We start from the raw sequence: 18430 nt of genomic DNA, 5'->3' as shown, positions 1-18430 counted from the left end.
GCACTTATCAAACACGAATTTGTCCATTGTCACTGTAACTTCTGACGAAATAACTTCTAAAATATAAAATTTTGTCAAAAACGTTAAGAGTAAACCCTGCTCTATGTGACACATTCTACCAGTATTGGAAGCTTGAAAGTGTTTAGCTAAAAAAATTTAATTAAATAATCGATACGTCTAATTGAATAGATCCGAAATGGATGAAAGGCAAAGTCGATCTCGGCAGAATTTGAAATCAGAATGTAAAGACAGACGAAATACCGCTTCTAAAATACAAAATTTTGTCAAAAACGTTAAGAATAAACCCTGTTCTATGTGACATATTCTACCAGTATCGGAAGTTTGAAAGTGTTTAGTTAAAAAAATTAATTAAATAATCTGTACATCAAAAGTTGACCTTGGCAAAATTTGAACTCAAAAACGTAAAGACATACGAAAATACTGTTAAGCATTTCACCCGGCGCACTAATGTTTCTGCCAGCCTGCCACCTTAGAAAGTAAACATTAATTTTAGAAATATATTCCTTATTCTTATAGGTGAAGAATTACTCCCTTACTCTCTTACTTACTGACATGAAATTTTGTAACATTTTACTCATAACTCTTCTTCTACTAAATTTTGTTCAATGCGACCAGTGATTCTGAATTCCTCATGCATTTTTCTATCATTTAAGCCTAAGAAAGGTATACTTTTAATTTAAAATTAAAAAATTTATATCAATTAATGATAAAAAAAATCTTTCTCAAGTCATTTAAGGCAACTTAAAATATACTAACAATTTTCTTTGTTGCAAACATGTAGTTGTCCTTGATCTCAAAATCTTCAACTCCTGATATAAGGGCCAGTTGACTTCCTAAGAAAAAGTTTGTTGAAAGGACAACAGTACTGTGGCCATTGGGTTCTATTCGTTCCACGTAGATATTGTTGGGATTATCATATTTCCCTTGACCCCTATAATAAAGGAAAAATAAAAGGACATTGAATCAAGTAATAGGTTTGTTCATGTGAACATGAAATAACTGCTAATATTTTTTTACGTAAAATGATATTATACATAATGATAAAGCAACAATGTGAGAGGGAAAAGAGAAATCTGTTCAATGATGGAATCCAAAATATCATATATTTTGAGGGAGTGAGATGTTGTCAATTTCATTAACCCTGGGACTTGACTAATATTTATTTCCTTGATCACAGAAGGATAAAAGAAAAATTGACTTAGTTTACAACTATAAATCATTTAATCCAGTGCCATTGTTTTAACTGTCTCCATTGCCTTATCAGTAATTTTGATAGTAATAAAAAAATATATATATTCTTTATTATAAACAATGATGCAAGAAACATTTAGTATTTTCTTGGTGCAGTCAACATGAAGCCAGATTGCTTTTAATTCATTCTGTTGCAAGAATTTAGACTAGATCCTAGTGTTTTCAACAATTATGTTTTTCCTGTAAACATTGACACAAGCATAAGCCATAACAAATTCACCAGTTTGTGAGTGTTTACATATCATGGGCAATGCCTTCATGTTTTTGATTTGACTTGTTAAAATAATTGCTAGATTCTTGACAGTTATGCAAAAATTTCTTTTACTTTTTAGCTGCTTATTGTTACTGAAATAAATACCATAAGATACTGGGATTTTACAACTCACTATACCCCTCTCTTTACAAAAAGGATTTTTCAACTGCAAAAGAAATCCTTGTTCAAGAATTAATAATAAAACAACATTTTAAACAAAGATTTAACAATCTGAAATGTTTAATATGTTGAAATATTTCATTGATAGTCTTAGGTTACTATCCTATCTCAGAAATTATTTGTCTTACTAAATCTAAATCTCAAATTTTTTATCACAGTTATATTGTATGATAAGAAAGTAGCCCAAATGGCTAAGAAAGTAGCCCAATGTGAAGTCTGAACTTGCTAACAATATATAACATTCACGTAGAGCCAATCATCTCATCTGTTTCTCCTCTTACTTCATAATAAGCACTTAATAAGATCATTCCACTCAAGAACTTGGGAACTCCTTACCAGCCCAAGTTTTTCTACCTATACTTGACCTTCAAGAGTTCAAACTGAAGAGTAATCTTATTCAACTATCACTATCTCATTGTCTAGAAAGGATAGGAGAAAGATCAAATGATTTAATATTAATGCCTTTCTTAAGAATGTTAGCAAATATGTGAAATGGATAAACTTTTGTCAGGAATCAAAACAGGTCTTAAACTCTAATCTAATGTCTAAATAGCAAGTTAACATAAATTTATCAATAATAATAGCACTCCAGCTGCAATGAACTGTGTGTTATAAATAAACTGGCCCAGTGAGAATAAAATTGTTATGCCCAACCTAGCTGAAAATAAAGACAATTACCTGTAAGTTTTGTAAATAATCATCAAGATTTGCAGAAACATTCAACCAAAACTAACAAAGATAAATAAGTAAATAAATACAAGAGAGCATAAAAGTTCATAATTAGTTACCAAAAGAAGGCTTTCACATTTTCTTGCACTAGAGTCCAAGAATCTCCAAAATTCTTTGTTAAATATAACTGAAACAAAAAAAAAAATCCAAAGTAATACCAAAATCAACAAGCCACATGTTACTCTGAATAATTCTAAAATTGTAAAAGAAAAGTTTATTTTTAACTCTTTATGATAGGGTTATACCAAAAGTATTTTTAATGACATAGGTATTGAATTCATAGTTTGTGATTTATGTGTTCAAACTCTGTAGTACCATTTTATTCTAATATCTTAAAGATACCTACTAGAATGTTTGGTCCCTGAACTCAATGATTGATCCGAGCAGAAGAGGGTGATGCCAGGTGGGCTGGCTAGAAAGGTGCAACTCTAATGACATTAGAGCTAGTGGCATTCCGGTGCAACCCATCTTCTGCATGTCACTCCAGGTATTCTTGTGGCAGAAGGATTTTGGGCCATAGTGCATGGGGACCCCCTTGGCAAGGAGATCTCCACCCTAAACAAACTCACACCATTGACGGATTTCTTTTTGATTCAACTCTTCTCCTCACTCGTTTTTCTTTATAAAAGCCCAACAGCAATGGGGTAAGGATAGTGGGAAGAGGTTTTGGTGAAACTAGAAGCTCCTAGTCTGGACCTGCACGTAGGTAGCAGATGCAAGATGATCGCCTTCCTGGGACCTGGTGACAACTCAGGGACTCGGTCCTACATCTGCAACTAGGTAGGCCTATTTGGGAACACCACTACTCACCCTGAATGGGGAAGGCCCTAGAAATGGTGGGCTAAATATCAGATGCTACCATAGAATCCTGGCTGGTAAGTCACGTCCAGCAGGACACCCATTCAAGTGGTCAAAGAGCAACAGAAATTAAATAAAATAAATTATTAAATTAACCATTAGAACATGGAACATGTGAATGCTCCTTGATCCTCAAGACACAGGAGACCAGAACGTAGAACAGCTGTCTCCAAAGAACTAGCGAGATTTAACATCGACATTGCTGCCCTTAGTGAAACACGTCTTTCTGGGGAAGGAAAGCCTGAAGAGATAGGTTTGGGTTAGACCTTCTTCTGGAAAGGGAAAGAAGGAGAGAGAAAAACTCACAGAGTCGCTTTTGCTGTAAAATCCAAGCTTGTAAGGGAACACCGTCTGAAACCTTCTGCCATCAATGAACAGCTTATAATTCTCTAAATACCAATCTCTACTACCACCTTTATGACACTGATCTCTGTTTATGCACATACACCTGATGCCAATGACAATGTGAAAAACACCTACCAACAGCTGCCTTCAGACAATGGTGTGCCATGTGAAGAGGGGGCTAACATTTTGTGTAGGTCACATTGTTTGTTACGAAAATTAATGGTAATTTCTTTACTATACCAACATATTGTTCATATTTATACCTCTCTATATACACTGGAAACAAACATCAATTGTAATGTTTAACAGTGGTTTGTAGAAGGAACATATTCAGATATAAAAAACAATTTGCCTGCAAAACAAAATTCATTAAATGAAGCACGAATAACCTGATACAAACTAAAATGTTTGTGCTTAAAATTTTCAAGTTATAAGCGCAAGTAATTACAAAGGAAATTTGCTTAGATCAGATACAATTCAGGTTTGTGCTAGGACAGTGTACTGTTAGTGCCTTCTTCCATGTGAAACAATTACTTATGAAGGTTTTAGCAAAGAGCAAGCCACTGCGCTTTGCATTTATTGATCTGGAAAAGGCCTCTGACAGACCCAGTGATCACTAATAAAACTAGATGTAGTTGCATAGCTTGTGAGAGGCATAGACGCCATGTAAAGAGATGCTGTTAGCTAAGTGATAAATAGCAATGAGTAGCTTTCAGGTACATATCCATCAGAGTTTTGATTTTAATTTTCTCTTATTTATTACACTTCCCCCAGGCCACAACAGACGAGTTTCCGATTGGTTGAACTAGATGAATATCTATATACACAATAGCAACTTACTTTTCTCTGTGAATCATCATCATCCATGCCAAGAAGTATTTCTGGATTCGAAGAATGAAAGGCCAATACTCTGGGGCAAAAAGGTACAGGATGCTTAATGAAAGCCTTTCCATAGTCTCGTGTGAAAAATGTGACGTTATAAGTTATATCCACAAATACATACTGCAATAACAAGAAAAGATATGAATGAATATATATATATATATATATATATATATATATATACACACACACAAATAAAAGAATCATACTTTTTCAATAATGGAGGAAGTTATTCTCAGAAAGGATCAGATCCTGGACTCCACTAATGACACCTTAGGACCAGATGGTGTTATTAAACTGGGGTAACTGATTAAGTCTATAATATGAAAAAACTCCAGGAAAATATTTTGGACTTGTGTAAAAGTGATTTAACAATAGTTTGTGATGAGTTTCTTAATGTCAGTTAATTAAATAAGATGTCAGGAAGATAAACAATAATGATGGTAATTATACTTCCACACAAATGTCTTATTTTGTATGAGTGTTCATGTAAGTACACAGCAGACAAGGCCAAGATAACTAAAAGATGAATATCAAATTTTTTACTGAGGAATCAGCCTGAGGCCAAAAGAAGGATGGTTAATTTACTTTGAAATTTTTTTAAAAATAAATAACATAGGTTAGAAATAAATGAACCCAAATATATACCAACACTCAAACAAACAGCTGATGTATAAAATACAGTCATAAACTGTATTCATAATTATATACACACACATTCATGTTCATACACTGACACCATGAGCATATTAAACTATAATAAAGTATGAAAAGATTTGGAGAAGCATAGAAACTTACATGGCTGTTCTGTCGTGGGTGATTATGAAACTGGTGAATAGCTGACACATTGTTGTCTGATGTCAACTTGTAGCTAACATTTTCAAAGTCTTTGCCATAATTATATGATATGAATACATTGCTGGAAGATGCTTTGGCTGTTGGTTTGGAGTCTTTAGTTAAGGCTACAATCACTCTGCTATTTTTACCTGCCCAGTGCACAACCATGAGCTGATGGCTGTCTTTCAGGTGTGCCTGTAAGAAAAATAGAAAAACATTAGCATTTGAAAATATTAACTGACCAAAACTAATCAATGATAAATGCTAAGTCATATTGGTTTCTAATTTTGGCACAAGGCCAGCAATTGTTGAGGAAGGAGTAAATTGATTACATTGACCCCAGTGTTCAATGGTATTTATTTTATCGACCCTGAAAGGATGGAAGGTAAAGTTGACCTTGGTGGATCTGAACTCAGAATGTAAAGATGGATGAAGTACCACTAAGCATTTTGCCCAGTATGCTAACAGTTCTGCCAGCTTGCCACCTTAAATCATATGAATGATGAAATGATAGCAATTTGTTGTAGTTTGGGATATCTATCAAAGATTGAAACAATCTAGATGTTGTTCTTGGTGTTTTCTTTGGAACTTTTGAGAATGCAATATGGTTAATAAAGTTCGTTAATAGAGTTTGTGAATATGGTTGACAGAGTTTGATGGAATGGAGTTAATCTTAGCAGAGGTGAGAGTCAGACTTTCTTGGTGGATTTCCTTAGTGAAATCTGTTAGGATAAGATTCTTCTTAATGGAATTAAGAAGTTTGTCCTTGATGGAGGCCATGGAGTTATTGAAAGAAGAATTATCATCTCAACTACTAACAAAAGTATTAATCAATTTGGGGGGATGGTTTTCCCGTAATCCTTTACACTCATTCTCACAGATATTCTAAAGGAGCACAAAGAGCAAGGTTGCTGCCAGTATTTTTGTTCTTACAATCATAAGGAATTTAGAATTAGATACAGTAAAATACCTAAAACCAGTATTCTGCTGTCTTAAACAAAATATATCATTCTTTTACATAAATTTACAAAATAATTTCAAACCAATTTTCTGTTTAATCATCTGTATATTATTGTGAGAGAAAACAGGTTTAACACCATTTAATCAAATTTATCAGTAAATATTTTTCTAACCTTTTCAGAAAAAAGCTAAATAGAAAGAACATTTTATATTGTTTACAGTAAAGTAGAGCAATTCTTGGTACTTCTTTTGAAACTTCATATTTCCAGCACAGCCTAAATATGTGTATTAACACTTACAGGAATTTATTTTCAATACCAAAAAGTACTCTGGCTGAAGTAATCACTAATATAATAACAAAAACCTTTGTTTTATTGAACTTATTGAGCCAATCTTGCAGTTGGCTTTCTCCTAATTAGGATTCTTGCTGTATCTATGTTTACAGACTGTGAATGAAATAAATAAAATTCTCCATTCTCCAAACTGTATTGTTCAGAAACTTTGCTATAGCTTGAGTATGTATCATAAATTCCAAACTAGTGTCTCTTAAAACAAAAAGTTTGTTTCTTTTGACTAATTATAAAGTTAAATTTTTAAGGGATAGAGACATGTTAATTTTAACCCTCACTTCTTCCCTCCATATACAAAGTGTCCTAAAATTAAGGCAACTGAAGTTTTGGGTCTTAAACTACCAATAAATGTGATAAGATATGAAAATTATACATTATTATAAAAGCTTAGTGTGTCTTCTTTTTGTTTCAGACTAAATGAATTTAGATTTATAAATTAGATAATGGCTACAGACTGAAATACAATCACAGCCCTCCACAAAGGAGGCAAAACTAATAAGCTATAGCAATAAAGCTTAAGATTAACTGGATAACAATCTGGAAAATTGTCAAAAAATTTCAAGAGACTGATTCCACTGCTGACTGACCTGGACATGGCTAAAAAAGAAGTCTGCAGACCCCTCGGCTTATCAAAAATACCACAAAAATAAACAGCAAAATCCTCATCATTCTGTTAGAAAACTGCCTGTCACAGCAAATAAGCCAAACATTGATGTATCAAGTGCCGAAGGAGGATCTCATGACCCACCCCTACAAGATGTTATGCTGTTACGAACTCATGCAAGTTTATAAGGCCATGAGAGAGAAGTTGTCTTATCCTGCATCAGATTGTTGAAGGCATGCTGCCCAACCTGGTGTTCACTGATGAACAGAAATTTGACATCAAATACAGTAAACTGCCAGGATGACCAACTTTGGAGTATGTCTGGCTCCATCAAGGATAGACTCATGTCAAAATTCACAGTCAGTTGTGGTTTGGGCAGCTGTTAAAGCCACTGGAAGGTCTCCCTTCGTTTTTCTGTCCTCAGGTGTTAAAATTAACACCCAGTGTCATATTAACAACATTCTGGAATCTGAATGCTTCCATGGATGAATGAGCACTTTCAGGACTCGGCATCATCCTACAGCTCCAAACAGACACAACACTGGATTCAGATAAACATTCCATCGTTCATAGGCAAGGATGTATGACCCTCAAGATGTTCCAATCTCAACCCGATGGATTTTTCTGTTTGGTCTATTTGGGCAATTAAGAATCTCAAGCACTCCTCATACTTCGCTTGACACACTAAAGGCAAAACTGTGTCAGGAATGGGCTTCAATTCTGCAAGAACAGCTGCATGCCATGTGTGAAACATTCGCACCAAGACTTAAGGCTGAAATTCAAAACAGAGGTGGTCATATCAAATAAATGTGGTAGTGTCATAATTGTGTTTCCTTTACCATTGCATTGCAATGCTCAGATCCAAAATATAACGATATTTTGCTTTGACAAAATTGAATAAAGTTGGTTGCCTTAATTTTGGGACACCCTGTATAATTGATACCAATAAAACTCAACTGACTAAGATGGAACTTGAACTCACAATCAAAAAGAATTTAGAACTAGATATAGTAGAATAGCTATAACCAGTATTCTGCTGTCTTAGGTTATTTCTCTAACAAAATACCAACTTCACATAATTTTGTAGTCTTCCCAGAATAGATTACTAACCTTGCAAAAAAAGTACTTTCAAAATTAACTATAAATCTTAACATTAAACTATTGAAAGATTGGCAGTAATTCTCACTTCATAGCTGTCACTAAGGAAACATTAGATAACAAAGGCAGATACTAAAATCTTTACAAAATTAAAATAAAAATTAAAAAATCAATAACTTCAATGGATTTAGTGTAAAAAAAAAAGGTTACTTAACTCACTGAAATTATTGATTTCTATGATACTGAAGGCCACTTAGCTAGATATTACTTGTGTCTGAAATTTGCTGATGATACAGCCATTAAATACAGAAATGAGGTCAATGTTTTAATAGCAACAGAAGACAGGTTAGATATAGTTTTGTAAAGCAGTAATTTTCAAATGATGCATTAACAAAATAAAACATCTGGTTGTATACATAAACTATTAAGCTCCATGAAAACATACCTGTCTCTACTAAATACAAATAGCTCTATTTTGTATTTTTCCACATACTAACCAATCCAGTATTTTACTAATGACAAATCAACAAATGAGAATTATAATCATTTAACTGTTCAGATCCATAGAGTTACTTCCACATCTTCCACAAATGTTACTTATCAATATACACTATAACAGCTGTCAAAAACAAAAGCTTGGCTACTGAAAAGTAAAACAATCTATAAAACAATAAAATTAAGTTATTCTTTTCAAGTAATTTTCATGCAAGATTCACTCAAAACTTTATATAACATACATCAACAATGTTAGGTCACCACCACCCCTGCCAGTTTTGTATATTGGTTACCAATATTCACCACAGGTATATCTAGTTTCAAATGAACAGGTAAAAATAAAGCTACCATATTAAGACTCTTGTTAACGACCAAGCTGGGCGTTTATCATATTTTTACTGTAAAAAAAAATATGAAAGCAAGCTTAGAAACTATATTGGAGACACCTTTTGTTGTCTATGAACTACATCTATGAATCCACATTGAGTTAAGTAACAATTATCATATATACATCATACATACATTTAAATTATTCTGGTATCCATTTTTCCAACCTTGGATACGTCAGATGGAATTCACTGAGGCAGATTTTCTATAGTCTGATACCCTTCTTATCACCAATTCTCGCCTATTTCCCTGCAAATTAATATCTTCCCTCATGGCTGGACATGTCTTCAAGGAAGATTAAGAACAAAGGACATGATGATGATGCTCATTTGCAACTACTGTGTGAGGTAAAGACAAGAAAACACAAACACACACACATGAATACATATACATATCTATTTACCTATCTATATGTAGACACACACACACACGCTCACAAAGACTTTTTCAGTTTCTTATTTCTTTATTGCCCACAAGGGGCTAAACACAGAGGGGACAAACAAGGAAAGACAAACGGATTAAGTCGATTACATTGACCCAGTGCATAACTGGTACTTAATTTATAGACTCTGAAAGGATGAAAGGCAAAGTCGACCTCGGCAGAATTTGAACTCAGAACGCAGCGGCGGACGAAATACCACAAAGCATTTCGCCCGGCGTGCTAACGTTTCTGCCAGCTCACCGACTTTTCAGTTTCTGTCTATCAAATCCACTCACAAGGCTCTGATTGGTCTGGGGTTACAGAAAAGAAAAATGACCAAATGACGAAGATGTCATGCAATGAGACTAAACCCCAAACCACTGAATAGTTCGTCATTAACTTCATTACTTGATCAATTAAAGTTGCTGACTAGAAGTCAGTGAACCATAAGCTTTCATGAAAGCAAAAAGAAGAGAAGAAAAGACAAGAAACAAATGCAGGCAAGAGAGGGGTGGGCATGGGAAAGGCTCTGTAGTTAAGCTGTTGGTTTTAATCTTTCTGTATAGCACTACAGTTTTGCACCCTTAAAGACTACACAACTGAAAGTATGGAAGTTCAACATAGACAAACACCTAAATGTAAATACCTGACCTGCACCTACATTCAAAGATACAGAATCAACTGTCTCTTTCACTTTGATTCAATGCACATAGATACATAGATTCTTCATAAACATTCTTTTTGCATGTCCTTAAAAATTTTTTATTTCAGAACCATTACCCAGTTAATTGCAACAGACTGTACTGTGACAAGTTTGTCTTTTTCCTTCTTTAATATTTCTTTACACAGCAGGCCTTTTGTTTCGCTTTGTTTGTGAATGCAGCCATATACATTTTAACATGAATACAAATACTGTTCTTTGTGCACATACCAACATAAATATTAACATTTTCTCGTGGGCTCTTTTTTGCCTTTTTCTTTGTGCTTTCACCTGCACACTTCACAAACATCAATGTGACAACAGCCAGTTTTTATGTTTGTTCTGTAGACAGTAATTTTCACTCTGCACATTAATTCATGTCAAACTCAAGGTAGTGTGTCTATTACAAGACAGCATTGTTCATTTTCCTGTATTCCACCCACATGTATAACACCCCATTCATAACCTACAGTGACACATTTATAAATATATGCCTAAATTTGAAACTGGGACTGCTTATTTCCATTCAGGAAATTTTTGATAAACAACTGATCACTTGAAACTGACCCATGATAACAGCAAAAACTTCAGGACATCAGAAAAAAGCTGACCACTAATTTTTTTTCAGTCACACATCAAATCCACTGATGATTTATCATTAACCTGACCAATGAAAGTTTATTAATTGTAAGTGCGCCCTAATATAAGCTATTATCAAGGTAAAAAGATGAGAAGTCAAGAGATACAAATGCAGCCAAGCATTTGTGATGATTGCTTTTTGGCTGTCACCAGTAACAATTATTAGTTTTGACAACTAGACTCAATGTGATCCATGGGAATTGTTTAGATATGTACACACATGTATGTGAATACACTGTACAAACAACACTTACACAGATAAACAAATTAAATCAACCCAATATTTGGCTGGTATTTCCCCACACCCACTTCCATCCCATCCAACTACTATCCTCATATAGATGAAAGGCAGTTATCCTCAACTTGATCTAAAATCAAAATATAAGCCGTCATAAGGTGCTGCAAGGACTTTTAGCTGATACTCTACTGATTTTGCCAATCTCATGCATTATTCTTTAGTTTTTCTAAGCTTCCAGATGTGGGCAGACAGTACATATACTACATTAGTTACTTTAGTGTGAGTTTTCTTGCCAGAAAGACTGATGTTAGACACACTTGCAGAGTATAGTTACTATCTCCTTATTCTACCGATTGATGTGAGTTATAAGATTTATGGCTTTGATTCATTAAGTGGCATCACTTTCACTAGTACAGTATTGCATATGATCTCATCACTGTCTTTATTATTTTATTTCCCTTGACATTACAATGTGTTGTCTGTCACTAAAGCCACATATATCACAACACCATTATTAGTAATCTTTATTACACAAGAATTAGATATCTAACTGTTGTGCAATAAACCTGACTTCTATGCTCATATTAAAAGCAACCAAACTTACCTTCACTAGATCAAAAAAAAAAAAATCATTGAAGATGAAAAGAAACCACTTCCTAACTGTTTAATCTGCTAAAAACAGCACTGAAATCACCTTCAAAACAATTCCTTAAGGAAGAACATACTGGAAAATGTAGTCCTATGTGATATCATATTAGAAAATCAAAATGGGATCTTCAAGAGCAAGAACAAATTCTAAATAAATAGACATTATCTAACACATTGGCATAATAATAGCCAACAGCAATACTCTTTTATGATTTACAATAGCAAATTTCCATTGTAACCTTATAACAGCTTCCATATATTATTTTTATGTAGCAGTTTTCATTAGCAAATGCCCATAAACTGAAATAAAATAACCAAATCATTCGAAGAAGTGTCAGACATAAGGAAAGATTTATGATGCCATTTTACATTAGATTAAGACATGGATATAAACTCTACTTAGTGATTATTACATGCAGTTTTACAGTTCTACAAAACAATATTTCATCACAACCTAAATATGTCAAGTATACATTCCACATCACCACCTTATTTTGCTTCTCTTTTCCAACAACAGTTAATTCCTGCTTGAAGCATACTCTAGAAAATAAATAACAATTTAATACAGAACTTCTCAAACTTCTTTTTTCTAACTATCATTCATTTCCTTTTACCTAATATTTGTCAACAGCCTTTGTTGTGATTTAGCAAAATTAAATACACCACATGTACAAATATATACACAAGTAAGGATATTACCTAACACTACAAGTGCAGTGGCTGCTTTGATTGCATGTACTGAAAAACACATATAATTTTAATGTTTTTTTTTTTATTATACTCTTGTTTATTGATTATAATTTTCAAGTCTAGGTGGTATATATTTGAAGTCTATTATTTTTGATGGTGTTGTTATTGTTATCATTGTTATTGATATTGTTGCTATTGTGATTATGGCTAACAAGCAGTTAATAATGATACTGTTTTTGTTTTTTTTGGTTTTTTTTAAAGATAACATTTCAATGAGACAAAATCTGAAAACAACAGTATCTATTACTCCACCCAGCTTGTTTATCTCCAGAATACATAAAATTCTTGACCACCCCAGGGGGCAGTACCATCCACTTTGAGAATTTAAAACAATAACCATGAGTCGACATAGATCATTTTTAAACAGTTTTATGGATTCCCCATTTCTTATTACAAAACACTGCTGACCACTTTCCTCTACCTCATCCTTTATGGAGATGCATGACTTAGTGATTAGCATGTTGGACTCCTCTTATGATTGTGCTTTTGATTCTTAAGTAAAACACTTCATTTCATGTTGCTCCAGTTTTTTTAAGATTTTAAATTCCATGATACTGCTTGTCTGGTTGCACCGGTGATATAGGGAATATCACTGAGGTGATGGTTAAACAAGGACAAAATGAGAAGGACAACAAAATACAAGTAGGGCAAGAAATTAATGGATAGAAATAATACAGTAACAGCACACGCACACACACACACACACACACACACATTGGATTACGTATCAAGGGAACATTTAAAAAAAAAAAGTGAGAAAGAAGAAAAAAAAATGTGATGTTTACAGCAGAAATTCCTTTGGTCATAGGTTTGCTCAAATAGGACATGGGGTGAGATGGGGACTAGAAAAATAATATTCTGCAGTGAAGCTAGGCTGACCTACTTGCAATTCTTTGTTTTGGGTTTTTCATATTTTATCATTTAGAAATAATTTTGATGATATATATATATATAGTATGTGCATGTATTATCCAATGTTCATTTTGTCATTTATGTTTGAGTTTGACTGATCTGCAAAGGCAGATTTGTCACTATGTTAATCAAATAGAATATTAGTGAATATGATAAATTTGAATAGCTTTTCACAAGTAATGTCTATTTGGTTCTAATTTATAGTTGAAGTCATTTCCCTTCTTTTGTTAAGTATGATAGAGTATGATAGAAATAGGTGTCTTGCTGTACAGATGATATATTCGTACACAAGCAGGTAAGGGAGAAAGGATGATGGAAATTAAGAGTTAGGGTGTACCCACAAGATACAAGAGGGTAGATTAACACCCTTAGACCTGGGTCTCTGTGTCTAACATTACCCTCCACCTGGGAGTAAAAAAATAAAGTTGCATATACAGCTCAAGAGAGGGACTCAGACAATCAAATTGGTGAAATTGATGAGGTAAGTAGTGATTTGGGTGAACAAATATTGTAGCTGAAGGAAAGGTTATCATTATTCTCCTGAATTTTTTTACTTCAGGAGAATAACAAAAATAGGCCTTTCCCTCACCCATATTGCTACTTTCCTCATCATTTTCACTAATTTGATTGTCTGAATCACTCCCATTGTTAGTGTAAGTGTAAACCCTTTGTCCAAAGAATAAATATTAATAATTTCAACTGCTAAAAGTCTAGGCCTTGCTTGTTCACAAGACAAAGTGCTAGGTTCATCACATGCTCATTTCATTGCTAAATCGTTTTTTTTCTCAATTAAATACAAAAATGAATAACAGCTATGGAGGACACTATTAACAATGAGTCATAAACACACTTGACTACAAAGTTGCAACATGATCAGTAGTCTAATTTTACTATTTTATCACCTTGAAATGACATTTAAGCTATTCCTGCTATAATGAGAATACGGCATGACAGAGTTAAGAGAGAGTAGGGATAAAGAGTCAAGGATAGTTAGGTAGGTAGGTAGGTTTAAAAGTGTGGCAGGAGAGTGACAGATAGTAGAAATGAGGACAGAAACAAATGCAGTGAATGGTAAACAAGGGTGGAGGCATGGTCAGTGATGAATCTCAGTTAAGGGGGGAGATGAAGGAAAATAGGAGTGGGTCAAGGAGGAGGTGTTGGGTGGCAATACATAAAAAGCGGGAGGTAGAGAGTAACAGTACAATAAAACTATAGACAAATGAGAAATAATGAGAAATGTGAAATGTAGGAGATGATGTGAAGATGCACAGTGACAGAAATGGAAGTCAGAAGCATGTAGGGATGGATGCAATGACAAAAACGATGGAGTGGTCGGTAGCAAATTTGAAAGGGTGTTCAAGGGAAATAAAGTGATAAGGGATGATGTTGGAAGTGCAAGATGGGTGACAAGGGAAGCAGTTCCAAGTAGAAGGATAACTAGTAGCTCAGAAAGAGTACAAAATATGTACAGTTCTGCCCTTATATATTTACTGCAGCTGAGGAAATAGTCTTATGAAGATGAGTTGTGAGGAAGGCTTGACAAGTATAGATAGAGTGTGGGGCAGAGACATTAATAATATGCTATTAGGATCTCATTTTTGCTGAGATGGACAAGTCCTCTTGAGCACAGCAAGTTGCTGATCATCTCAGTCCTTTATCATCTCTGTGAGGCTCAACAGCCTGAGGTTGGTCTTTACTATTGTATCCCATGTCTTCTTGGTTCTCCCTTTTCCAGAAGTTCTAGCCACATTTAATGATCGAGACTCCTTTATGCAACTGTCCTCATCCACATTACATCTGATCCCTCTTCTAGTATACAAAAGAATTGAACAATGGAATTATGACTAATTTTTATTTTAAAACCAAATTTGAATTAATATCCTCCTAAGAAAGTTTATCAATACACATTACAAAAAGATTAAAATATAAACAAAACAAAAAAAATCTACTTTTAATGTTTTATTCAAGTGATGACAGAACAGGCAGAGTGGGGAGAAAATGCTTTGTGGTATTGACAGACATCTCTTCATGGTTTGAGTTTGAATTGCATTGAAATAGACTTTGCCTCTTATTCTTCAGTAGTTAATAAGTATTAGTGAAATACTGATGCTGATGTTTGACCATACCACCCATAAATGTATGGTTTTGTGCCTTTGTTAAGAATTAAAATTTTAAGTCAAATAAGAAAAGGTAAACTTATAAGTCTCTAAGTTCATATGTAAGTGAAAAGTTGAAAAACATAGAGCCCATTAAAGTATACATTTCAATTGCTTTTTCATATTTCGTGATTTAATCTAGAGTGAACACACATGAACTGTCCGAGCTTAAAATATCAGTGTGACATAAAAACAAAGAAGAATTTCAAAAGAGAATATGATATTTGGGTTAGGCATTGTACAAACTTAGTCTGTCACCCTACAGAAAGGACATTTATTTCAAATGTTTTGGTCATCTCATTACATACAACTTTCCTTGGTTTGAGCCAATAGAAAACCTCTACATAGTCATTTGATCTGCAGGAAACAGCAACCAAATCTCACTTAAATCATACCTGCCTTCTTGAAATAGGAAAGACACTAGACAAATTGGATATTGGATCATGTAGTTCTGGATAAACTATCAAAAAAGACTAGATGACCATGGCTGGAATGTTTTTAAGTTCAGGTTTACATGATCAGAGGGTTGAAAAATTGCAACACTATCACCACCACCAGAAAGATGACCATTCAAAGAACAAAATGTTTTCATGTATCACATAGTTTGCAAGCTCTTTTGCTTCTCAAACTTCAGCCAAATTTACTGGAAGCTTGCCAAGAGGATTTGAACGAACTTTGTAGAATTACCCCACTCATTACACTTTACTCAAGTGGCTCAGTTAGCTGTATTCCAGATACAACTCACTTGTAATACAGTTACTAAATGCAGAAACTTCAATTACTGATGCTCAACAAGAAGACGTCATGCTTTTACTTCTGACATTAGCAATCTGATCACAAATAGCAGCCAAATATCCTTCAAATCACACACTACCACCTTAAAAAGGAAAGAACACATTGGATGGTATGATCCTGGATAAAATATGTCTGATAAAAAAGAAAAGGGTCACAGCTGGAATACTTTTGATTATAGGCCTGATTGATTGAGGTTGTCTGTGCTAAACAACCTTGTCTTATTTATCTGCACAAACATACTGACATTATTAAAAATAGAAACCATACCTACAGTACTATACCCCATCTATTTCTCAGTAATATACTTAAACACTTACATATTCTGTACGAAATGATAATAAACCTTATAAACATTGGTAAACATATTTATAACAGACAAATCTGTAACAAAATCTTTCCTTCATGGATTTGTGCTTCCCTAGAACTCACTTCCACCTCCCATTTTCACTTCAAACTTCGATCTACAGAAATTCAAGATAAACACAACTGCATTGATTTAACCAGTCTGAGAGGGTCTGGTAAGGGTCATGGGCAGAATCACTCTTCTGAATACTACCCAATCAGAAAACAGGCTCACTTGGTCTGAAATTCAACAAGCTAAAATAAATATTAACAATGTAAATAAATATAAAAGGGTAAGAGGAAGAAATTTTTAGTTTTTGTAACTAGTGTTATAAACAAATAGTTACTGATATTTCCCTTAGTAAACATCAAATTTTGAGTAAAAATACTGTATTTATATACTTCTTTTATTTTTCAAAATTAAGATAAACAAAGTTCTTTACTACAATGCTCTTCCATCTATCTGGTAGATTTGCATGGCCCCTCTTCCAAAATTCACTTGTCTGTGATGAAAAATACTCCTCCAGTACTGTTCTGACCTCATCTACAGAATTTATATTTTCTCTGTCCAAATAATTTTGAAGATTGTGGAATAAACGATAATCAGATGAGGCAATATCCAGCGAATATGGTGGATGGGGCATTGTTTCCCACTCAAACTGCTCCAGCCTTTGGAATGTCATCCTCACTGTATGCGGATGAGCATTCTCTTGATGGAAGAACACCTTTTGTTTTGAAACCAAAGGTGGTCATTTTTTCTTCTAGCACTGACTTAAGCTGCTCGCAATAAACCTCTTTGTTATCATTTGGTTTGGGTTTAAAAGTTCAAAGTGGACTAAACCTTTCATATCCCACCAAACAGATAACAACACCTTACATGAGTGAAGGCCTTCTTTAGCTTGGGGTGCCAGTGTTTCTCCTTTCCCTACCCACTGTCTTTGGAGTTTGACATTTTTATAGTGAACCCATTTCTCATCACCAGTCACTATTCAGTCCAGAAAAAGTTCACTCATCAGACATGACAGCAAAGAAGAGCACACATTTACTCCCTGTGCGCGATTAGACTCAGAAAGTTTGTGAGGAACCCATTGACCCAATTTGCTGACTTTTCTAATGGCACGCAGGTCAGGTGTCTATGAATGGTTGAATGATCAAAAGCTGCTAGTTCCTCAACAGTTACGATGGGATTTTGTTCCACCAGAATTTGTAGGACATCCTTGTTGAGCTCTACAGATCTTCCAGGATGAGGCTTGTCTTCTAGGGTGTGGTTTCTGGAACTACCGTTTATTGTCCGATCCCCATTTACTGCATTAATATTCCTCACACTTTCTGTTGTTGCCTTTATTGAACTCATAAAGCAAAATAAGCCAAATATGCTCCTTTGTCACTTCCATTATAACTTTGAAAAAATAACTGCTAAAATTGAACTGTACTCTTCAAAACTTGCACTAAGAGTAAGGAAAAGGTAAAATTACTACCTGCTTTTATAGCAAGGTGACACAGGTAGTTTATCCTGCCCCCTCCAACTTTTATTTCATGTAATTGAAAAAAACTGAATTATTTATGGTATGACTCAATA

At 34.1% G+C, this 18430-nt stretch overlaps 1 protein-coding gene across 2 annotated transcripts in view; it reads right to left on the bottom strand.

Moving 5' to 3' along the window:
- LOC106867861 (sortilin-related receptor) overlaps window positions 1-18430 on the bottom strand; it is a 134489-nt gene that overhangs the window by 80543 nt on the left and 35516 nt on the right. For both annotated transcript variants that reach the window (XM_014912904.2, XM_014912905.2), the window contains exons 2-5: window positions 5318-5551; window positions 4478-4639; window positions 2494-2561; window positions 778-952 (exon numbers count right to left, since the gene is read on the bottom strand). In XM_014912904.2, coding sequence (XP_014768390.1) covers window positions 778-952; window positions 2494-2561; window positions 4478-4639; window positions 5318-5551 — 639 coding nt within the window. The remainder of the gene's footprint in view (window positions 1-777; window positions 953-2493; window positions 2562-4477; window positions 4640-5317; window positions 5552-18430) is intronic.

Source organism: Octopus bimaculoides, chromosome 5, assembly GCF_001194135.2.
Source record: "Octopus bimaculoides isolate UCB-OBI-ISO-001 chromosome 5, ASM119413v2, whole genome shotgun sequence".
In the NCBI taxonomy this organism is placed as follows: Eukaryota; Metazoa; Mollusca; class Cephalopoda; order Octopoda; family Octopodidae; genus Octopus; species Octopus bimaculoides.
The sequence above is the reverse complement of the archived record's forward strand: the minus strand, read 5'-3'. Positions and strand labels throughout refer to the sequence as shown.